At 47.1% G+C, this 23,414-nt stretch overlaps 7 protein-coding genes across 7 annotated transcripts; 4 read left to right on the forward strand and 3 right to left on the reverse strand.

The window, feature by feature from the left end:
* Positions 1–968: 968 nt before the first annotated feature.
* LOC120957208 (carcinine transporter) lies at positions 969–10,507 on the reverse strand. The gene is made up of 6 exons (XM_040379280.2): positions 8,239–10,507; positions 6,785–7,009; positions 6,522–6,701; positions 5,497–6,347; positions 5,211–5,430; positions 969–5,142 (listed from the first exon to the last, which is right to left on the reverse strand). The coding sequence occupies exons 1-6, from the start codon at positions 8,395–8,397 to the stop codon at positions 4,714–4,716; spliced, it is 2,064 nt and encodes a 687-aa protein (XP_040235214.2). The 5' UTR covers positions 8,398–10,507; the 3' UTR covers positions 969–4,713.
* Positions 10,508–10,882: 375 nt separating this feature from the next.
* LOC120957203 (protein phosphatase methylesterase 1) lies at positions 10,883–12,704 on the reverse strand. Its single transcript, XM_040379270.2, has 5 exons — positions 12,500–12,704; positions 12,151–12,343; positions 11,979–12,088; positions 11,546–11,857; positions 10,883–11,481 (listed from the first exon to the last, which is right to left on the reverse strand). The coding sequence occupies exons 1-5, from the start codon at positions 12,574–12,576 to the stop codon at positions 10,965–10,967; spliced, it is 1,209 nt and encodes a 402-aa protein (XP_040235204.2). The 5' UTR covers positions 12,577–12,704; the 3' UTR covers positions 10,883–10,964.
* Positions 12,705–12,775: 71 nt separating this feature from the next.
* LOC120957204 (GTP-binding protein 10 homolog) lies at positions 12,776–14,207 on the forward strand. The gene is made up of 4 exons (XM_040379271.2): positions 12,776–12,905; positions 12,971–13,493; positions 13,555–13,917; positions 13,980–14,207. Exons 1-4 carry the CDS (start codon positions 12,864–12,866, stop codon positions 14,204–14,206), a joined length of 1,155 nt encoding a protein of 384 aa, XP_040235205.2. The 5' UTR covers positions 12,776–12,863; the 3' UTR covers position 14,207.
* Positions 14,208–14,838: 631 nt separating this feature from the next.
* Positions 14,839–15,714, forward strand: LOC120957205 (UPF0193 protein EVG1 homolog). The gene is made up of 3 exons (XM_040379272.2): positions 14,839–14,945; positions 15,024–15,395; positions 15,463–15,714. The coding sequence occupies exons 1-3, from the start codon at positions 14,852–14,854 to the stop codon at positions 15,618–15,620; spliced, it is 624 nt and encodes a 207-aa protein (XP_040235206.1). The 5' UTR covers positions 14,839–14,851; the 3' UTR covers positions 15,621–15,714.
* LOC120957206 (signal recognition particle 14 kDa protein) lies at positions 15,629–16,689 on the reverse strand. Its single transcript, XM_040379273.2, has 3 exons — positions 16,564–16,689; positions 16,412–16,484; positions 15,629–16,326 (listed from the first exon to the last, which is right to left on the reverse strand). The coding sequence occupies exons 1-3, from the start codon at positions 16,585–16,587 to the stop codon at positions 16,094–16,096; spliced, it is 330 nt and encodes a 109-aa protein (XP_040235207.1). The 5' UTR covers positions 16,588–16,689; the 3' UTR covers positions 15,629–16,093.
* A 705-nt stretch (positions 16,690–17,394) lies between these two features.
* Positions 17,395–20,366, forward strand: LOC120960092 (zinc finger protein 431). Its single transcript, XM_049608498.1, has 6 exons — positions 17,395–17,527; positions 17,595–17,814; positions 17,883–18,087; positions 18,151–18,470; positions 18,538–18,938; positions 19,013–20,366. The coding sequence occupies exons 2-6, from the start codon at positions 17,596–17,598 to the stop codon at positions 19,935–19,937; spliced, it is 2,070 nt and encodes a 689-aa protein (XP_049464455.1). The 5' UTR covers positions 17,395–17,527; position 17,595; the 3' UTR covers positions 19,938–20,366.
* A 122-nt stretch (positions 20,367–20,488) lies between these two features.
* Positions 20,489–22,425, forward strand: LOC120959830 (ovarian-specific serine/threonine-protein kinase Lok-like). Its single transcript, XM_040383505.2, has 5 exons — positions 20,489–20,696; positions 20,775–20,932; positions 21,005–21,355; positions 21,417–21,597; positions 21,662–22,425. Exons 1-5 carry the CDS (start codon positions 20,573–20,575, stop codon positions 22,189–22,191), a joined length of 1,344 nt encoding a protein of 447 aa, XP_040239439.2. The 5' UTR covers positions 20,489–20,572; the 3' UTR covers positions 22,192–22,425.
* The last annotated feature ends 989 nt before the right edge of the window (positions 22,426–23,414 follow it).

Genomic DNA, 23,414 nt, shown 5'->3' on the forward strand with positions numbered 1-23,414 from the left:
GGAAAACAAAACACATAAATATATATATAGTGCAGCGTCTCAAAACGGAAAAAAACGAAGGAAAAGGCGATAGTAATTTAAGACAAAAGCATCCTGCGACGAGTGATGATAGAAGCAAGTCGAAGAAAACACACATCGCTCTACACATCGATTAAAAGAAGGGAAAAATAGTGAAGGAAGAAGAGAAAGAGGAAACATAATCTTGAAAACATAATTGCGATACTTTTATGCTAGTCGGATAATTTTAATTGTAATTTGGGGAAAGAAATGAAGAAAATCCCAAACACGAGAGAAAAGAACAGGGGCTATATTCTTAACCGAGCCAGGACAGGAGACAAAACACAAAGTGAAAGTGCAAATGAGACAGCCATTTTCACTATCGAAAGTAAAACAAAAAAGACACTTCTAACCCTTCAGTGTTACGTACAATATAGGATAGGTAAAACAGAGATTGTAAAATGGATAACTTGCACAAACAAACAAAACAAAACAAAACAAACAAACAAACCCAGGAGCTTATCAGTAGGAAGTAGTACAATCCGTTTTGGTAAGAGAGAGAGAGAGAGAGTGTGTGTAATCACAACGATGCTCCCAATCGAAGCCCTGCTCCAACCCGAAACATCCCACGTACATGTACACTCCATACACCCGTAGAAGAAGGTTCCCGTTTAACCGCTGCTAGAGGGATTCACGAGACGCTTCTCCGTCCGCTTTTGTATCTACTTCTTGATTTGCTTGAATAGCAATAATTACGTTACCAGAGCTTGCCATTGAACTTTTACGTTTGTTGTTTTATGATATGTGTTTGTTTTTTTTTTAAATTTCTGTACTATTTTGTCTCCACTTTACATTTTATGTACGTACCGGTATCTTTTACTTTCATAGTGTAATCTTTCTCTTTTTTTCGTGTTTTGTTAAATTGTGAAGATATTTAGTGTGTGTTTTGTTTTATCTTAGTGAGTTTCGTTTTTGTTTAGTAGTTTAATTATATCGAGCTCGAGCTTAAGAATGCTTCTGTACATATGTTTTTTGTTTGTTAGCAAAGTGGTTTTATGTTTAAGGTTTTAGTTTTTACCAACACTACGATACGATAGCGATTGTAAGCGTGAACTATTATTAAAAAAAAAAAAACCTGTGAAGCTACAAGCCTCTTTTAATTTGTCCCTCCCTTAAGTCGCCTTTCATTCAAGTGTGAACCGTTCAATTTAACGTTCAATTCATCTCGTACTCTTCGAAGCACTTCGTATCAGATCAGATCGGAGGCATCTTTAAAAAAGAACACCGTAACCCATTTCACACGTGCCTAACATTGACATGCCCACAAAGACTCACCATTATTCAAGTGTCCGGCTAGTAGCGCCTTACCAATTTCGAACAAATGTTTGCCTTTAACTTCTTGTAAACATTAAAGCCATCTTTTCATTACTTTTCACTGATGCATTTGATAGGTACAACGGGGCAACCAAGACACGTACAGAAACGAACAAATCGAATTAAACAGATACCTGAAAGTGCCATTTTATTGTTCTGCCCTGCCTCGCAGGAACGGAAGATAAACGGAAAATCGAATCGAAAAGAATGAAGGAAATTAATTAAAGAAATAGAATCCTCCACATCGCACATACCTTACAGACGCATATAGCAAACAGAGAACATAAGAATATAAGCGAAAAAATGACACAAACAAAATACCTGAAGCCTCCTGATATTATTCGACGCAAAGCACACAGCAAACAACAAAATGAAGAAAAAAGACATAAAAAAACGAATGCCTTGAAGTTAACCTATACCCTGTAAACTGTAGCTGTAACTAGAAGCACACCGTATTAAACACGATTGTACAACACATCGGCAAACAAGACTTTCGGAATGAATTAGGAAAAGGTAAAAATTATGCGATGAAGAGCGGAAAATACAACAACGCAACCACAACTAAGACAAGAGAATGAAAAAAAGTAAAACACAACAAAAGGGAACCAAATTTTCTGCTTAGTGGATAATATACAATGACCGTGATGAACCGTGTAGTGTGTGTGTTACGCGTAGATATACATTCTTAGGAGCAGAATCAAATTCTTCGCTCTTAAGCCAACGAAAGCTGCTGACTTTTTTGGAATGGATGGATCAAAAACAAACAAACCAACAAAAAAAAAACAAGCGAATGTGGAATATACATACATTTTAGTGTACCTTTGGATGTTAATACGTTTTAGTAAGAAAAGCTATGAGGTGTCCTTTTAAAAGGCGGCGGCATTACAGTGGCCGCGTACAAATCTCGCGCGTACCCTTACGTTTTTGACCACATTTTTTGGCACCATTTTGTGATATAATTGATAGTACACAGCTACCTATTGGACGAACGAAAGCTTCTTTTTTGCAGATCATTGAGTTAAATCTTTGTTTTTCCTCAATGAATAGAGACATAATAAATATGGGGAAACAAAAAAGGTAAATCTACCAAGCATAAAAACACAGCCCCAGGCACGTAAGCTTTCCAAATTTCATCTCTCACGACAGCCTTTATCATTCGATAACACAATGTTAGTCGCCTTTGCTGTATTACCTCACTGTATTTAGATGGATATATAAATATTGTCAGTACGTAATGTGTATTTGCTGATATTTTAAATGATGCGCAAAAACCATTTTATACGAGCGATTTTTTCTTCAATTTTGCAACAAACACACTTATTCACAGGCATAGGGGACAACAAAACCACTGAATGTACCACTAACAATATAAAAGAGAGAATACGAGAGAAAGAGTATATGAAATAAATATAAATATACATAAATGAACCATTTAACTTCCGTCCTCATAAATATTCTATCTAGAAACACAACAACAACAACAAGACAAAAAAAGATTAAATATATAGAAGCATCAAATACTAGTTGAAAGAGATGATAATACAGCGATAAACAGAAGCAGAAAAAGGCAGAACAAAAATACTATTATTCGCGTTTGAATAGCCATAGAACTCCCACCATCACGCATTTTTCTCGTTCAGTTACAATTTGCTACAAGACGTTCGTTCGTAAGGCATTTTAGCATTAAGAGCAGTGGAAATTCGCACGTATCAATGTGTCCATCGTTGTTGCACCCCGTTGTTGTTTCCTCACCGTCCGCCCCCATTTGCCCCCTCCTCAAACAGCACGCACGCTTGCGCCCTGTGTTGCTTATTAGTAACTTATTAGCTAGATTAATTGTGGTTTCGTCGTCCTTCCCGATTTGTTTTACTAGTACAAACTTGCGCATATTAGGAGATCGCCCGGTTTGATGTGTAAATGTGTAGGTCTGTATGTGTGTATTTGTGTGAGCCACAGTTTCGATTTGATTGTGGAATCGACACGTTCAAAATATCATCCTATTAGTTGTTAGCCAAGGGACGAGAAACTGGAGAAACGATTTCGAAACATATCCTCCAAAAGATAGTGAAAAAACTGCATTACCGAAGACGGTGCAGAACAAAAAAACCATTATGCCAACACGTGGTATGTGTGTCTGAGTGTGTGTGTGAGTGTGTGTGTGTGTGTGTGTGTGTGTCCTTCTGAAGCTGAGATAAGAGAAGCGAAGCAAATGAGCTGACAAACGAAATCATGCATGCATGTGTGTCTGTGTTTTTTTTTTTCACTAAACCAGTAACCAAGTAGCGTAAGGCGAACAGGCAAAAAAGAGAAAAAGTGATGTTAAAAAAAACAGGAAGCAGCACGATATTATACTAGAAAACAGAAGAAAACTTTCTTTATGGACTGTCGGGGAAAAACAGAGAAAGAGGAAAGAGGAATAAAAAGAGAGAAAAAGATAAGAGAACAAACGATATACCTTTTAAGGACACTAGCAAGTAAGTTTTACTTTTACAAATGATATACTATTTAAATATTAAATAGAAGAAGAAAAAACAAACAAAAAACAAGGAAAGCTGTGCAAAAAGAAGAAGAGAAAACAGGAAAAGAGAACAAAAGGGGAGAAAACGTGTGGAAAGGACTACAGATACTGAAACGAATACACTATATTTGCGAAATATACTCAATGTTATACTGTCCGATTTATAAGAGTAAACCACAGAGACGTGTTTGTGTGCGTGTGTATGAACAACCCATACGAAAGGAAGGGACAGAAAATAGGCCGGCGATCATCACCACTACTTACCCAATATATAAATGTATAAGCCTGGACCCCAGTGCACCGCAGAAAGGGCAACAACCACACACACACTCAGCTAAAGAGTAAAACACAAAACCCAGTATCGTCAGCCAGTAAGTAAACGTGTTACAAACAAAAACCATAAACTATATAAACTTATATCATCCACACATACACACACCAACAAAAGAGAGGAGATCGTATGTTATATGAAATAAACTAGACAAACAAAACAAATAAAAAAGAGAACCCATTGCCAGAGCACATCTTACAGAAGAGAGTAGAACAGCGCAGAGAAAAAGGCAGAGGAAAAAAGGCAAACAGTGACAGTGAAACAGGGGCAGCAGGCACACTCAACCGAGACATACACACATACAAATCCCATGAATGAGAAAATCTCGAAAATATACATATACGTATTTCTTTATTGTTAATACAAAAAAATACATCCACGGTGTCTGTGTCATTTTGTTCTAAACCTGCTGTACTCACATGCAACGAAACGTTCTCGCTATATATATCACAAACCTTCGCAAACTTCTCACCAGCCCCGGGGCGAGCCCTCCTTAAAACCAATAGGTCAGCTGCATAGCACCGTCCTTCGTCTTTTGCGTGTCCATCGTGCTGGCCTGCCGTACGAGTCGCTTCATCGACTGGCGCCTTATCCGGGCGAGCTCGAGCGGTGTCCGCTCGGTCGAGCAGGAACCGGACCCAGTCGCTAAGGGGCCCGCATTGATGGGGACGCCCGCGTTCAGCTCGAGCGCCGCGTCGGACGGATCGTGCGACAGGTTCTCGTACGAGCTGGTCGGGGACTTTTTGCTCGGTATGCAGCGGAAACACTCGTCGAACGTCCAGTCCTGGCCGAACAGTTCGCCCTCCTCGAGCGTTTGCGGGAGTCGGTGGTGCAGGGTTTCCGGGAGGCGGAGGCCGGTGAAGCCACCGAGCACGGACACGCAGCCCATTATGACGAGCGGTAGGCGGAGGTTCTCTTTGCCCTGTGAGGTGAAAATTGGAAATAGGAACATTAGGATTTTCGGTTTAGAAGTTCAAAGTCTATGCTTACCAAGTATGTAATGAATGGGATGACGATAAGACCCAATCCTCCGATGTAGCTGGACGTCCCAATGCCAACACCTCGCACCTGCGTCGGGTAAAGTTCCCCAGCGAATGGGTAAATGATCAGGAAGGAGGCCGATATCATCGACTTTGAGAGTAGATACAGGATGAGAGTCTCCGTTACGGCATCCTCCGTCAATACGACAGTCACTATACAGCTAATTCCACTGCAAGGAACACAAAACAGCATTACTTCCTCAACTTTGAAATCTTCAACCCTCCCTCCAACTCACCTCAGTATCATCAGTAAACACATTGGCCACCGACGACCCCACCGATCCATGATGATCCAGCAGATGATGTAGCTCGGTATCTCCACCAGCGAGGACAGAAAGAAGCTGAGATACTGATTCTCCCCAAGCGACGGCCCGTAATAGCTCAACCCGAGATATACCGTCTCATTGGCGAACCAGTTCAGCGTAATCAGTATCGTCTTCAGTCTCATGTTGGGCGTTTTGCACAGATCAAACGCACCGATCGTGGCTTCCGTCCGTTTGGTCGTACGGCTTTTCTCCGCCAGCACGCGCTGCTGCAATCGCTTCCGGAAGCTATCCGGCAACTGCTTCCCATTGACACGTGCCATCTTCTCCAGTATCAGTAGCGCCTGCTCCAGCTTACCCTTCATCAGCAACCACCGGGGCGATTCAGGCATTACCAGCAGATACAGAAAGTAGAGCAGAAACGGCACGGAAGTGTAAAGCGTCAGCAGGACCCAATCCCGTATCAGATAGGTAACGCCCGCCAGCATCATAATGCCGAACGTGTAGAACGTACAGGTCATCACGGTGACGAACGAGCGGTAGTTGGGCCCCACCAGCTCGAGCGCAATGATGAACGGGATCTGATAGACGGCCGGTATGGTAAGGCCCACGATCACCCGGCTGAAGGCCCACATCCAGAAGCTGCTGCTAGCGGCGGTAATAAAGCTGCCGACGAGCAGCGTGGCCAGACAGGAGAAGTACGATATCCGGCGGCCGAGTCGATCGTTCAGCAGCCCGAACAGGTACACGCCGACCGGACCGCCGGTGTTGAGTGCGACGAGCCCAAGCGTTGGATAGATGTCGTAATCGCACACGAGATTAAACTACAGAGAACAGAGAGAGTTGACGGATTTACGTACAGTTGTTTGGGGGAATTTACAGATCTTCCTGCTATCTACTAAGCCTGCTTCATTTGCATGCGAGAGAATGCTAATCCAAGGGGATTTTATATATTACGCACTCCCTTCCCGGGGGGGCCACTGTAACGCTATACTCACATCGATCACGATCGACGACTGCACCACGGTGGTGTTGTATTCCCATCCCTCCCGGCACGGTTCCGTCGGCCAGGAGCTGTTCGGTGCGAGCGGTTCCCCGCTCGCGTCACTGTAGTTCAGTATCTCCTTCCAGTCCACTGCGTAGCGGGAGCATTTGCTGTAACTTTCCACCCCGTCATGCTTGTTTGGCGCGAAAGAACGGAGTATATGATTTATTGTTCGATCTTTGTCGCATCACCTCACTCACAGCCTGTACTGCTTACCTCCACCAGCGGTATGGAGTAGAGCTTGCGCTCCTCGGCGGTGAAGTTGGCGAGCTCCGGCACCCGGCACCAGTACTCCTCCGGCACATCCGTCATGAACAGTTGATTGAAGGCACAGAACCCGCAGGGTATGCAGGCTGGGAGACATATTAGCCAGAGTAGCAGCTTCTGATACCGTCCAAACTCGCCAATCACCGGCAGTAGCTCATCCAAATCGAACGGTTCCTAAGGAAATTGGAGAGAGAGAGAAAGAGGGACCAGTAACACCATCCTTTATCGATTCAGCCGTCAGCTACAGGTGTACAATGTTTTAATGTTAATAGTGCTACATTATAAAACCCGATACGCTCACCCTGGGGAAGGGAAAATAAGGGACACCCTTAGCTCTATACCCCTCACCCACCCCCTTTCCAAAACCACCAACCGGTAAGTACTGCCTTGAAGTACTCGAGCGTGAATGTTTGTAATTGACTCTGGTAAACGGATTAGTTACCATTTACGTGTGCATGAGTCTATGTGTGTGTCTTGCCACCTCTTTTAGCATGATGACCGGTCGCCCTTTTTGTTATGGGTGTCCTCTTGCTATTATTATTGTTATTATTATTGCATAATCCACAGTGTCATGGTGGCGGCCTGTTTGCTGTAGCGTGCATTTTGTACTGTTCTGTTACGCGATTGGGTGCCAGTTTATCCCTTGCTTAAGCTGATGTGCTTCCGGGATAAACCGCCCGCCCGGGTTTGATGGCTACCTCAAGGCCTTACGGCCGGGTACGGTAGTGGATGTTGAGCGAACGGTGGCGCTTTGTGGATTGTGGAGAGGCCCCACGTGGACCTTGGGGTTTTATTGGATTTTTTTTTGAAATACAGAAATACAGGGAATGTGGGTTGCATCGTTTGCACTCCGCAATGACCTGAATGCATTGGAAGGATTCTTCAGAGAAAGAGTAACCATGTTTTACTTCTTCCCAACAAGATCACTTACGAGATGTTTTTGTCTTTGACTTCTGAATTGAACTCCTACTTCATATCCGGTCTAGACTCCAGTTTGGTATTCCCCCCGGAGTGGTCCCACTTCCATTACAACATTATTCAATTAGCATGCATCACACATGCATCTCCCGTCCATTTTCGGGCTCATGCACCAACCCTTTCCCGTGGCTTCCGAGATGTGTGCCTTACATGGGAAGCGAGCAAATAAAAGCATTTACAATCAAAGGGGGCAACTCGGCAGCTTCGGCGCAGCTCATTGCGCTGAAGATCAAAGCGTGTAACTGGTTCGCCTTAAATGGGAGAGCGGCGTGCTCGAATCAGTGAAATCAGTGTTGATCGCCACCCGACGACTCCAATTTGGAATGCATCATAATTGCACTTTATATGACCACACTGTAGCGACAACTTTGTTGGAGGGGGGAAAAGTGGAAACTTACTACTAACGCACGTGTGCACCGACTTACCTCAGCCAGCATCTTCTCGCTCTCCAGTATCTCCGGCTCCTCGCCACCATCCTCCGCCTCGTCCTCCTCCTTCACCTCCATCTGTGGTTCTAAGGGTGGTTTTGTCGTATTGCTGCTACTCCTTCTTCCATTCATGGTTGCCCGTTCTGCACGCCCCATCAAGCTTCCGGTGTGTTTTTTTTTTTTTTCGAGTAGTAGTTAGGTGCTACACTACGCCACCACTAATACTGCTACACGCGCAACGCTTGGTGCGTGGTTTGGCGCGGTTTTACACCTTCGTTTCCTGCTACACCGATCTACCCTTCCCAAAAGCGACGCCTCCTGTGTGCTCTTGCGCTGTTCTGCAGGGGGGGCAACAAGACACAAGACACCACCAACAACTACGGGCAAAACACTTCGGCGTAGCCTACTTCAAAGCACGGACACACGCGACTGTTTGCCTTGCTCGGCGCGACTACCGCGGCTGATTATTTAATTAGTGCAAAGAGAACACCCACACATTGGAGGGCGACTGAGGGGTAGGGGCAAAAAAAGGTTTGTGCTATGTTTGGCGAAAGTAATCGAACACTCGCTCCTCCACACACACACACACACACACTTTTCACAGGGCCGGAAAAAACACTACCAAAAGGCTGTGCGGAACTTTTTGATCGGAAGCGCGATTCGCGCACAGCCTGTTTAGCGTGGCACGTGCTCACTTTCATTCATTCTTCGGGGCACATTCATCAGGTACGTGTATGTAGATATATATCAAAATCCCACCACAAAAACACAAACACACAGACGCGCGTACAACGGAACCGGCCTATGCGTAAGCGCGTTCTACGAACTTTCCCACCCGTACGGACGGACGGACGAGCCAATTATGCAAGTGGCCCGTTTCGAGCCGTTTAGATGAGCAAACAACGCCACCTTCTAGGGCTAGACCCTCGGATTGTTGTTGGTGGTTGTGGTGGGGACTTTCCGAAAGCCTACCGGATCGACGACGCGTGGTGATTGGATCGGACGTACACGGTGTTTGGTTTTATTCACATTTTTAATGACGACCAGACCACGCGCACGCGAAGACACTACACAAGCGGCACGGTGTATTTTTTCACTTTCCAGACATGACCGACACACAGCGGATCGATCCGTGTTCGTTATGATGTGCTCGATTGTACTCGTTCGCCTCCTTGCCAGCGACTGAGGCTAAGCTCCATCCGCAACGGGCACTGTTTTCGCGTACGGTGGCGCACCGTGTGCGCATTGGAGAGCAACTGCAGCCAACTGCCCGACTCGCGGTGACTCGCTTCGGTTGCGACCAGCACAGCCAGCACAGACAGCAGTGTAGAGAGACGGGTGTGCTGGGCCTAGCTTCGGGCGAAGAAGCTCGCGGGGCGTAATCGGAAACTCGACGCGCAAATCCAATTATAACAATCATAACACATCGGGGTTTATAAAGAAAGAGCAACAACAACAAAACAAACTTCCCGAACGCGCGACAGGCAGGCCAGGCAGGAGAATCGGAAAAAAGGTCCACCAGGGCTCGGTCGTCTAGAACGAGCAGCTCCAGCCGACGGCGATTGCTGATCTGTTTCGCACCAGTGGAGCAACGTTACTGTAGCCGAGCGCTGAGGTGCAGTCGATGAGCCCGGCGCAACGCAACCGCCTGCCTGGGCCTGGTTGGGCTGTGCGACTCTCTGCAAGTTGCCCCTTCCGCTCAACAACAACAGCAACGGGCAACCGGCAGCAGCAGCAGCAGCAGCAGCAGCAGCAGCAGCATGGTAATAAGTCAAGGGCTCGATCGATCGAACGGCGCTGGGAAGCTGTGGCAGGGCTTTGCGCGGGAAAATCTTACGGTGCGCGCGTGCCCGTACACAGCACACGTGGGACACGCGACGCGCTGATGGTGAAGGTGTTTGCGCAGTTAATCGGAAGGGGGCCAGCGTCAGAATTGAATAATTTGCTGCATTTGAAAACAATTTGATTCACTCGCTTGCTCGTAAACCGTTCCCGTGCATGTGGGAGATATGGTAAACTGGTCTGTGTTGCCTTGATCTTCAAAATCTCGGAACGGTTGGCTGCGCGCGCGCCACTTGCTTATCTAGGTTCTGTGCATCTCCATGGCAACCGAGTAATTCATTCAAAGCGTACTGCCATTGATCTGTCAAGAATGCACGAAACGGCGAATTCCATGAATGACCGATTGCCCGTTGGCACGTTATGAGAAATTTATTCCACCCTTCGTGTTCAAAAGCGTGTGTGAGTGTGTGTACGACCCTTGAATAGACCTAACAGATGGCAGCTCGGAATGGGGTGCAAATGAAGGGAGAAAAAGCTTTTTTTAATTGGACGTTAGTTGTTTAATGCCGCGTTCTTTGCGGTCAGGCTCGTAAACAGTCACCTGTCGGTGATGGGGGGGGGGGGGGGGGGGGGGGGGAGGCGCCTTAATTATACCGGTGGTCTTAGGGTAATGTAATTATAACAAGTGAATCATTTATCGGAATGTGTGTGCTCAATCAAAGTGTTACGCTTGATTGGAACTACCCTTTTGCAATTTTTCTTCGCTGGAATGATAATTGTAATGTGATATGAATGGGAAGCCGAACAATGCACAAGCTTTACGTGCTTTCAGGAAGCTAGAAACCTTAACAACATCGTGTCACCTAAAATCATAAATAGAAAATGTATTTGCTTACTTAAGAGGAGAGAGTGAAAGCATAAGTTCGGCGCTTCTAGGCCGTTTAACACGCCGGCATATGCTTCAGGAACTGCCCGTCCGCTGTCGGTTGCGCGAAACGATTCCGTATCAAGTACGTCGCCAACACTTCGGCCACCTCGTGCGGCCGATCCTCGTGCACGGCGTGGCCACAGCGGGCCAGCACCTGCAGCTGAAACTTGCCCTGCATCTGGCCGACCGTTAGCGCACGATCGAGATTGTCGATGCCGGCCAGCAGCAGCAGCTTGGGCACGTGTATGTCCAGGAACTTTTGGCTCAGCCCCGAAAACCATCCCTCCCAGTACTTTTCCGACTTGGAGAGATCGATGCGCCAGGCGTACTTGCGCAGGTTGACGGCGGAGGCGGCGGCGGCGGTGGCCGGTGCATTGCTGGCAGGATCGGTTTCTGCTGTGGCGCTCGCCGTATCGCCACTTTCCGCGTCTTCCGCGATGGCATTGGGGTGCTTAAATTCAAGCTTTTCCTCCGACGAGCCTTCCACTTTAAGCGGGAGTTCGTTCGTTGCCAGCTGTTTCGTCTCGATGCTGAAAGGTGAAGAAAAGCGTTTAAATTTCATATCCTAATAAGAAGACAATCGATAGAGCTTACTTTATAATCTGCCCCGGCATGGAGACTCGCGCGGAATCGACGTTTCGTACCTGGCCGCTTCGAACGCACCACTCGATCGCGTGCTGGATGCTTTTGAACGTGCTCGGACGGGATCGGAGGAAACTCTGCATGCTGGCCAGCGCTTCCAGCGCCGTTCCTTCCACGACATCGATCACAACCACACCGATCAGGGTCGGTAGCACGAACGAGTTGGCCGCATGCACGCATATTGCACCGCCCATCGAGTGTCCCATCAGTATAATTGGCGGGGCGGATTCACCGTACATCGCTTGCATCACGTCCCCGACATCTCTGCCCGTTTCGCGGCGTAATCAAATGAAAAGATAAAATTGCATGATTCTTCAATCTCGCTTATCTGAAGGGGATGGAGGAGAAGGAGGAGGAAAGTCAATTAAAACGGGAATTCACATACGTGGCTAGCCGTTCTGCTGATAGGTCATCTTCTTCTTCCGTGTACGTATCGCCATGTCCGCGGATGTCGATTGCCAGGCACTGGCAGTGGATCAGTTTCGTTACTTCACTCTAAAAACAGAAAATAAAGATCTTAACAGTACAAGATGATGAATCCAAGAGGTTTTTCTTACACTGAAATGAGCCCAGGACAGGGCGGAAAACCCTCCACCGTGCAGCAGAACGAGCAGCGGCGCGCCGGCTTCGGACGGAGCGGACAGATACACCCGGAATTTCCCCTGCTTCGTCTCAACGTCCTTCTTTTCTGCGAAGAACTCATCCCACATCAGTGGATTGTAGTCCGTCTGACGCCGAAAGCCACGATCGCTGTAGAAAGGGAAAGGTTGAAAAAGTGAAACACAACAAATCGGATTCCGCCACACGCAACAGGGTCATCGTACGGGCAGGAAAAATTGGGGTCGTGAAAATTTAATGCCGTAAGCTGATGATGGCGACGGTGGTGTGCCTTCTCTGTCTTCTTACCTTGGCTTGGGGAAGCGCGGATTCGGACACATCGGTGGCAGTCTGGACTTCATCATAACACGCTGCAAGTTGGACATGCGAACCGGGCAGGACGTTGCCGGGAGTTAGTAAACACTCTACACTTTTATGGGCAACAAAACACTTTTGCTACATCGACCGCTGCTGCTGCGGCGGATCGGTCCGGCGGATAGGGAAAAATGCAATAAAAACATCCACTGACAGCCCGAGGAATGCGTGTGCGTGAAATGAGCCCAGTTGCTCCCGGCGAAACGTCAAACGGGATGTAAACAAACGTGATCCAAAACAAACGAGCACGCGCATATTGCCGGGTTTTCTACGCCGCTATGCATTTTTGATAAGAAAAATGGTTTTTATTCAAAATTATCTGTTAAAATCTGTCAACAAGGTAACGGTAGCATGTGATATATCGAGTTAGTTACATTTATAATGCATTTCTCCCTCTCTTTTTAGCCAATCCGCAACTACCTAAAGAGCCGGTTCCTGGACACACTGCGGATAACGGCGAAGGGTGGCCACGGGGGAAATGGACTGCCCAAGTACGGCGGTGTCGGCGGGCAGGGCGGTGCGGTCTATTTCGTCGCCAAGGAGGGAAAATCGCTGCGCGATGTGGTGAAGAAGTATCCGAACAAGCGTGTCGTCGCCGGCAATGGGGAGGAGAGCTCGAAAGCCCGAATACTCGGCCGGAGGGGTACGGATCAAAAGGTGGAGGTGCCGGTCGGTATACGGGTGCTGGAGCAGGAGTCGGGGCTGCTTTGCGAGTTGGATGAGGAAGGTAAAACCTTTCTAGCGTCCGGTGGTGGAAGTGGCGGATGCTCGGGCAACTCCTTCCTCGGTAAACCCGGACAACTGCGTACGCTCACGCTGGACCTGAAGCTGATCGCAGACGTGGGATTGGTGGGATTTCCAAACGCGGGCAAAAGTACACTCGTAAAAGCGATCTCGAATGCATCCCCGAAGATTGCATCCTATCCATGTAAGTGAATGGAGTGGATTTAACGTGAATTGTTTTTCAAGATGTTCTTTTTCAATGTTAGTTACAACAATACGGCCACAAATTGCAACGATAGAGTACGAAGACTACCGGCAAATAACGATAGCCGATCTGCCCGGATTGATCGAGGGAGCGCACGCCAACTTTGGTATGGGTCACAAGTTCCTGAAACACGTGGAACGAACCCGGCTGCTGCTGATCATGGTGGACGTGTTTGGGTTTCAGCTAAGCCAGCAGCATCAGAAACGGAACTGCCTGGAGACGGTGTACGCGCTGAACAAGGAGCTGGAGCTGTACGACAAAACGCTGCTCGACAAACCGTGCGTACTGATCATCAACAAGATGGATAAGGAAGGTGCCGTGGAAGAGATTTGCAAATATGAACAATATTTCCACTCGCTGGAGGGTAAGTAGGGCTAATTTCAGCCGAGCGACCAAAGCAGTAACACACCCCTTTTCCACTTTTAGATGGTCTTAAAATGTGTCCCGAAGAGTTGGTACCCTCCAAGCTGCTCTCAATCGACGCGGTGATACCAATATCCGCCAAAAGCATGAAGGAAATTGAAAAGGTGAAGCAAGAAGTGCGAACCATTCTCGATTTGAAGGCCGAAGAAAAGCTGCAGGAAGAATCTTCGCTCGATAGGAATGAGCAGTTGCAGCTGAAGCTAAGAGAACGAGGCCCCAAAGTTGTATGAAGGACAAGTGTTTAGGAATATATTTCACCGTGTTTTATAGAGATTGAAAAAAAAGTCAATAGAACCCCGTAAGGACTCTTGCATTGCGCATATATGCGTATGTATGCGTGAGTGAAAAGGAAACAATGAGCGTATGTGTTTGTGTTAGCGCATTCTCTCACTCACTCCAACACAGCCGGAATAGCAACCGACGAAAGCAAACCTTCCCGGTCGCCCCCGGTTGCCATGGGAGACGTTTGCATTTATCGCCGGTTTTCTGAAAGCCATCATCGGCTAGCCATAAATTGTTATTGCCTCCACAGTGTGTGTAGTGCCTTCAACCAACCGTCCGAACCCGAATTGCGTGCAGTACTTTGTATGGAAGGGAGTTTTTGTTCCCCATCAACTACCTCCATACACGTACCTATAGCACAATTACTGTGTGTGCAATTGCAGCAGTAAGGAGTTTTTTTCCGTGCCTCCTTTTACCCCGAAACTTCTGTCCCAATCAATCAAACTTTCGTGAACTTATCCTTGGCAGAAAGACAGCCAGTCAGTGCCTCCCGGTGCCCAAGTAGGACACGACACGGATACACACGGGTGTTTGTGTTGTGCATTACATCACAGTACGCCGGAGTGCACACACCACCAGCCCAGCAAGACAGCATGGCGGACTGGCCCAGCCCGAGGGTGGCCCAGGGTGGCCTGTTTCATACGCCCAAAGCACGCTACACGAAGGAAACTCAAGATTTGATAAAAGGTAAAGCTTTGATAAGAAGCAATGGCATGTCCGGAACGTTTTCTGACCAAAGTTTGTCCTCCCATGTTTGCCCTCTAGTTTTGATGGAAGAAGCAAAATTGACGATTCTGCAGCGCAACAAAATTAACTACCATCTGCGAAATGGCGAACCATTGCCGGTGCCGAAGGAGCCGAAGTTTGAGCAGGAGTACAGTAACTTTCTCCCGATGGCCATACCGCGGAAAAACATTAAAAAACGTTCACTGAACACCATCATCGAGAGCGGTGCGTTCGATGTGGAAAAGTACGTGCCGCACAAACCGAAGGAACCGATCGAAAAGCTGAAGCTCAAGCTGCAGGAGCAGATGAGCGGTATTAAGATCTTTCCGGACGATGGCCGCCGTCGGCGGGTGGTGCGTAGTAAGAGTGAAGGATGCATGGACTTTGTGCCGCCCGATCGGGCAAGTGAATGTAAGGATGTGGAGGGTTTTCGATTTGCATTTCCGCTTGCTGAACACGTGGTTTGGTCTTGTTGCAGTGCTCGAGGAAATCAACGAACGCGTTCAGTGGCTGGAAGAGATGGAGGCACTGGGCGAGGGGAAGAAGCATCGCGCCACTATCCAGCTGCAGATTGCGGAGAAGCTCAACGAACTCAAGCGACTCGATCGGGCCAAATCGCAGGAAAACGAAATTTAACCCGTGTATACACTTTTAGCGCACGTTGTTTGCAGTTTAAATTCACCTTCTCTTTTATATTAAATTCATTACACGCTTAATTCTACAGCAAAATTACACTGTCCATCTTCTTCGTTTTGCCAGCTCTGTGGGTGTGTGTGCGGCGGATCTCAAACGCGTAGGAGAAAAACAAAACACACAGTTCGGTGTTTGACGGTGATTTGGATCCGGCCTCGCACGAAAGTAAGGAAGTAGGGAACGGAAGCAATGCAACAGAAAGAGGCTGTTCCCAATCAAAATGAACGAATAAAGAAAATGCACTTGTGATTTCCGTATGTGTGTGTGTGCCGTACCACATTGCACCGCGTCCATAGATAAACTAGCGAACACTTTAAAATAAAACAAAACACCACGCGGTTAGCCCAGCGCTGTTTTTTGCGCACTCCCGCCGATGGAACAAATCCGATGAGTGTTTCGCCCTGTGACCAAACGCACTATCCCTGGGCTGCCTTGGCTTTGTTTTTCACTTTCTTCACCTTCTTCAGCCCGTCCATGCTGGACTTTAGCACCTTCGAGTACGATTCCATGAACTTGGCCACCTCGTCCCGCTTCACCACGGTCGAGAGCTTCTTCGCACCGGACCGGGCCCGGATCAGGCAGCTGTACTCGGCGGGTGTCGGCAGGGGTGGCTTTCCTTCCCGCGGCTTTGGCCGGTCGTGCCCATCGTCTGCCAAAATGGAGGGGAAGGAGGGAAATCAATCGTTAGGGTTTTTTTTGTTGGTGAAAGCCTTCTACACGTGCAGGCTACTTACATCGTTTTATTGTGACTGTGAAGGAGGAATCTTTTCGGGCTGATTGTGCTAGCAGGGTAAGCTTCGACAGGAACTGTGAATGGGAAGGTGGGGTTAGCGAACATGGCCGTAGTGTAATTGACCCCGGGTGTTCCGATGCGATTACTATTTACCTCTTCATTAGTTAAAAGAACCATTTTAACAACTGAATTTGATAAAAATTTAGACGAGCTTTCGGCTAAAAACAAATTGTGGTCGTGGTCAATTTTTGAAAGGTTGGCACGCGGGTAGTGATGGGCCGACTTTGACGGATCGGATAGTATCCGATTGAGCGCCGGGAGGAATTTTCTTTTGCTTTATTTCTAAAAAAATTGAAGAAGAATTTGTTGGAAAAATGGTATATATAAATCAGGCACAAATTCTCAATTTCCTTGAAATCCAATTTCAATTTCAACTGCAAGTGAAAATATTTTGTATCGAAAGGGAACCATCGTTCCGTTTTTATTATGATATGTGTATACGGTGCTGTATAGAAATCTAATTCAACATAATGAAAAACATTACAAATGATTCAGAAAATAGTTCTAGGTTCCTGTATATACATTTTAATTCTTAAATATAATCGAATCGAATTCGTTTGATATCGCAAAAATAGAATTGAAAAATCATCTTCTAAGTTCCTTCAAAGAGCCGTGTAAACGCTGCTTAATTTAGTACAGCTTTTGACATCGATTTGTTTACATCCAGGCTACAAGCTAAAGTTTTTCCGCATAAAACAGACGCGGGATTATTGGTGTTCTTGGAATTTGAAGCAAATTGTAGGATATTAACGTTTTATCTGCAATGAACAGACTTGAGTGCCGTAATTGGATGCATTGAGTAGTGAAATGTGATATACACAAAGGTATTTGGAATTTTAAACATGAGTGGATAAATACCAGCCAAGTGTACACAAATTACTCAAAAATAATTGATGGTGTTTATTGATTTTCAGCTACCAATTTCGACGTTACAAGATTTCGGTGAAATAGAGCCTCAAGAAGGATTCAGAATAAACTATTCAACTGAATCCTCGCGTAACTAATGCTGGCGAAAAGAGTCACCAACCACTCAAACACTCCTTTCCCTAAAACAAAAGTAAAGTAAAAACAAAAACACAGCAGCGGTTCAACAATCTAATCCCTTTCTTCTTTCTATTTCACAGCATGGAAACCGAAACACCCGGCAGGAGCATTGAGAAACGCTTTCAGTGCGACATCTGCAACCGGTTCTACGCAACACCGATCACACTGAAAGTGCACCGATCGCAGCATACGGCCGACAAGAAGGAGCTGTGCGATTTCTGTGGCGCCAGCTTCAAGACCCGGGGCCAATTGAAAATACACAGCCGCGTGCATACCGGCGAAAAGCCGTACAAATGTGATGTAAGTAGCATTTAAGTCTATCGATAGTCAATTACTCTCTAACACCCTGTTTCTGTTCGGTTGTTTAGAAATGTGGCAAAACATTCGCATACCGGGAGAGCCTGATCACGCATTCGACGACCCACACGAACGACAAACCGTTTGTGTGCGTGGTCTGTAATGCAAAATTTTCCTGCATCGGCAATCTGCTGAAGCATCGGAAGGTGCGGCCGGATAAGTGTGGCGCCGAGAGTGTGCCGATTAAGCGGATTGGACCACGGTTGACTAAAAAAAGTAAGCAGGATTCACATTGCTAGTGATTGTTTGCAGTATAATTAGTATATTCTTCTCTTTAAGCCCTTCCGAATCTAACTGATAGGGATTCTAAACAAAGGAAGAGTAAAAAAGGATCAGCTTTACCTGAAACAACAGACCAAGAAGGGACAGAGAGATTGGAAAACTCCGAATTGGATGAGGAGCAGATGGAGGAAGCAAAATCACCCTCGGAAAGTATCGTCAATACAGTTCAGAAATGTATTCGATTGAGCGTCGAAGCACTTGAACCGTCTTTGATGGTTCAGGAGACTTTTCACACAGCCGAGTCGTCAGTGGAAAGTGGTGTGGATGCCTTTTCCTATGAGGAAACTGACCTAAACGATGCAGATGAACCGACTGAGGTAGGCTATTGTATCATTTTACACCATTGCATGTATGTAGTAACATTTTTGTCTAATATGTTGTTAGCCAATGGCTGTGAATGACCCCAAAGAGGACGGATATGACGAAGAAAGCGAACAGTTGATGGAAGTAGTTACAACTGGTGAGGGAGATCGCACATCGGTTTACCTCATTAGCTATCAAGATGGGTCGGATGAACTTGATTCTCTAGCTAATGCTGTCGAATTTGATGATTATGAAAGCGATAAACTAGAAAATTCGATTGAGATGATGTCCGCTAAAGAAGAGGATGATGATAATTGGCAAGTAGAATCTGATCAGTCGTCCTATGAAGCTTCAGAATCGCCAAAAACAAGCACCAAACGCCACACAAGCCAATCTTCCACGAAAAAAGTCAATGTAAAACTGGAACCACCTGACGAAGAGACGATAAAGCGTAATAAGGAGTTGTTGGATGAACAAATGAGGTACGTTCTACCTTCACACATTTCCTATTATCTACCAGAATGTGGTATTCATTCTTCTTTTGTTACCATTTCAGGCAATTGCATGAGTTATCGAACTCGATTGATGGACGCTACCGGTGCAAACTGTGTCCACAGCAGTACAACACGCTCTACACGATGGCACGCCACTTGGAGCGTGCTCACGAGGTGCAGCAACATCTTGCCCGAGAAAAGCTGCAGTACGCGCGAAATACCACACTAAAAGAGTGCAAATATCGCTGCAAGTACTGCGACCAGCCGTACGTAAATGCAGCCTGCCTGACCAAACACCTGCCAAAGCACGGCCAGGATGGACGGTTAATACACAAATGCCCCTGCTGCGATCGGTACTTTGCAACGGAGACGGAGCAAACGAAACACACCCTCGAACAGCATCGTGAACGGGTGGAGTGCACCCTTTGCCAGAAGCTGTTCACAAAGCCCGACTGTCTGCAACGGCACGTGCGTTATGCGCACAAGACGAAACGCCGCTCGAAGTACATCTGCTCCAAGTGTGGCAAAAGCTTCCCCTCGGTCACCAGTCTGTCCGATCACGAGCGTGCCAACTGTGGCACGGAACCGATCTACCAGTGTGCACGGTGCGAGAAGCATTACGCAAGCTACAGCTCGCTCAAGATGCACCAAACCGTGCACGACAATGTGCTACCGTACGTGTGTGGCTGCTGTGGGAAAGCGTTCCGCACGAAGGGACAGCTGAAGGTGCACGAACGGGCCCATACGGGCGAGCGACCGTTTGAGTGCGAGATTTGCTCGCGATCGTTTCCGTACCGAGAGTCGCTGATGACGCACCGAACGATACATACGGGTGTGACGCGGCACGAGTGTAAGGAGTGTTTGAGGAAGTTTTCGTGCTACGGGAATTTGAAGAAGCATCGACAGATACACCATGGTGTGGGGGATAAGGTGCAAAAGCGGCAAGAGGAGGGCAAAAGTAGTGAGGAACAAGATGGTATGGCGTAGGTTATGTAGAATAATTAGTTGAAGGTACGAAACAGTTTGATTTACCTTAATTTATTTAATGTTTAGACCTAAACTGGCCTAGATTAGCTTGATAAGGTTCATTTCCAGCAAATGAATTACCAACAATACCCCTGATTATGGAGAAGAAAACGAATTTAAACGACTTAGAAAAACGATCCAAATAAAGATTAGAAGAGCAGTTTCAATATTTACCCTTCAATCCGATGAAATGCTCCTATTCCTTGCAATTTTAGCGAATCGAAAAAGCGGGACCATTGCCAAACGAAATCAACCACGTCGGAGATTAGAACACCACGTTGTTAGCGGAAGAAAATTGACAAGAAAAAAAAAAACGATGAATTTTCTGCGCATTTCTCATGATATCAAATAAAACCCTCTTACAAATACTTCCTCTATTATTTACTTGTTTGAAGGCCACTTTTTGTTGCAATAATTAATCAACCACATTGATTCCTCCAATGTGTGTACTGCGATAGATCATGCACTACCAATTTATTTATCAAAGCAGGCTGCCTAGTCGGTCGAAATCACAAAACCGTGTCAGACGGCTGGCGTGGAATGAGCGAAAAGCCAGCGTGTGTGTGTGTGTGTTGTTTGCTTGTAGAATTACAATCATGGAAGAAATCGCCACCCAACCACTGGATTCGGAGACGATATCGATGGATTTACTCACAAGCCAAACGCCGCAATCCAGCTATGGACAGTTGGTGGGCAATTCGGCCCTTTTCGGAACTATTGGTGAGTTTTTGGTTTTGCGGCTTGCACAAACTCGATTTAGTACGTGCCAATTTCAAGAACAATTTCATTTTGTTGCAGATCTGTGCAGTGCAAAATTTAACGTTGGACGCGATCGAAGATGCAGCCTGGCGATCGACGAAGTGCACTTTCCACTTCCGATACGCTCGTTCATCTCAAACATTCACTTCACTTTGGAGAGGGACCTCACAGATCGGTACACCCCTACGTACATCATAGTTAGTATGGTTGGAATGGTTTCCTTTCAATCAACACACAAATTAGAGTGAATCTTCCTTCCCACACTATAGGACAATTCAACCAACGGGACGTATGTTAACGGCAAGCTGGTTGGGCGCAATAATCGTGCGATCCTGCTGCCCGGTAGCACGATCTCGATCGCATGCTTTGCCAACATTTTCGTGTACAATCAGCCCGACTACCGAGTGCCGCCGGAAGTGGAATCGCAAGCGTTGAGAAAGCGGTACCACATTGGCCGGACGCTTGGGTCGGGATCGTTTGGCACGGTTTATATGCTGCATGACGTCACCACCTGCCAACCGTACGCGCTGAAGATTGTGAAGAAGCAGCGCTACGGGACGACCTTGAGAGGCTCGCCGTCGCTAACGAATGAGGCTTATATTATGAAGAAATTAAATCATGTAAGTAAATGCACCACATACCGGAATTGTTTGAATTTGCTTGGAATTCCCCCCTTTCCAGCCGTGTGTGATTCGAATGTTTGACTTTATCAACGATCCCGGTTCGATCAGCATGGTGCTGGAGTATATGGATGGCGGTGACCTGCTGACACGCATCATGGACAACGGTTACCTGCCCGAGGACACGGCCAAGTTTTACTTCTATCAGCTGTGTCACGCCATCCACTATCTCCACAGTCAGGGTGAGCTTTTAAGGTGGTGTTGCTACTCACATTGCATACTTTAAGGCGCCATTTGCAATTACAGGCATCACACATCGGGATTTAAAACCAGACAATGTTCTGCTGAAAGACAACGATGAGTACACCCTAATCAAGGTGTCCGACTTTGGCTCGAGCAAGTTCCAGGACCATACCATCTTTATGCGCACCATCTGCGGCACGCCGGAGTATGTAGCGCCCGAGGTGCTGGAATCGAGCGGCCAGAAGCTGTACACCCGGCAGGTCGATGTGTGGAGCCTCGGCGTGGTGCTGTACACGATGCTGAGCGGTTTGCTGCCGTTCGGCACCATGAACGGGATGACCGATGCGGCGGAGCTGGTGATGCGCGGCAACTTCAGCATGGCCCAGCCGGTCTGGCGCACCGTACGATCGTTCCGCCCCAAGAAGCTCATCTACGACATACTGAACGTGGACCCGGACGAGCGGCCATCGGTAGAAATGCTGCTGGACAGCGTTTGGTTTTGCAACTCGGACGTTGTGCAGCATGCACAGGCGATGATGAATCTAGCCAGTGCGGCGTCGTACAGGGGCAGCCCCGATGAGAGTGCCCTTTAAGAAATTTAATTGAATAATGGGTGTGTGGGGTGAAAACCTTGACCTGTGTTTAATGGGTTTGGAATCGAAATAAAAACAGCGAGCTACGCATTTTCAAATTGCTCTGCTGCTTGCAGGTTTTGCGTTCTGTGTCTAGCTCCGACACCCTCATCTATTCTGTGCCGACGACACTAAGCTCTTGGGAGCCATTTGTCACGTAAAGTAAGACAGAGGGTATTGTGCAAGAGACACCTGAGCTAGGAGAGCAGCTTATGGGGCGGGGGCCAACCCCGAAAAGAACCATCATCGAGCGAAAGCGGTGTCCTCGGTGTGTCCAGTGTCCAAACCATAATCTAGACCACCAGACCCGAACCGTTGCCCAGAGCTGATGGCATAAATAAACTTTCCAGTTAAACGAGCGACCACTTCGAGGAGTGGGGTAAAAATATCGAAAATGACTTCCATTCGATTCTTCCACACCTGGGATCCAGCTGGCTGGAACTGGCTATTTTACAACCATTGTCTTTGCCTTCGTTTCGACAGAGCGCCTCGTTGCGCGACTGATATTAAATACAAGCAATAGGAACGGCTACATATGTGAAGCATAAAACAGTGCGAAAAACGATGAGCGTGCACAAACTTTGGACGCCCGCTCCCCGAGCCTGCTGGTACGGTACATTCGACAAAGGTAGGATTCCATTCTTAATCTTACCTTTTTTCGCTTGGAAGACACCGTTGTCGTTCGCTCGCACCGCCCCCAAAAACGAATGAATGACAACCTTCAAAACGAACCGGAGGACTCCCTGGAGGGTAAGGGAACTCAAGCATAGACACACACATGCCCTTCCCATGGGGGGAAAGAGGGGTGAAAGCAGTTGTCTTCCAAAGTTCCGGTTGGGCTGAGAAAAGGGACGAAAATTGATTATGAGCTTACACGATGACAATGGTAGGCCGATTACGTTGGTTCCGGCAGTGGCGAGGAGGGAGGCCAAACCCGTAATCCTACCTCCCGATGGGACATCACCCCTTCAGAGCGACGATAGATGATGAATAACAACAACAACAAAAAAGGTATGCCAAAGCGCGCTAAAGGTTGTTAGGACACGCGGCACACACACTCACGGGTGCGCAAAACCGGAAGGAAGCGCGCTGGTTCCGCTGTTGATGGATGGTGTGTATTGCCAGCTCACTACGGATCGTCCTTGAAGCGGGCATTGCAGGGTTTTCCAGGAGTTCTCATATCT

The sequence above is a fragment of the Anopheles coluzzii genome, chromosome 3 (genome assembly GCF_943734685.1).
Source record: "Anopheles coluzzii chromosome 3, AcolN3, whole genome shotgun sequence".
Lineage (NCBI taxonomy): Eukaryota > Metazoa > Arthropoda > Insecta > Diptera > Culicidae > Anopheles > Anopheles coluzzii.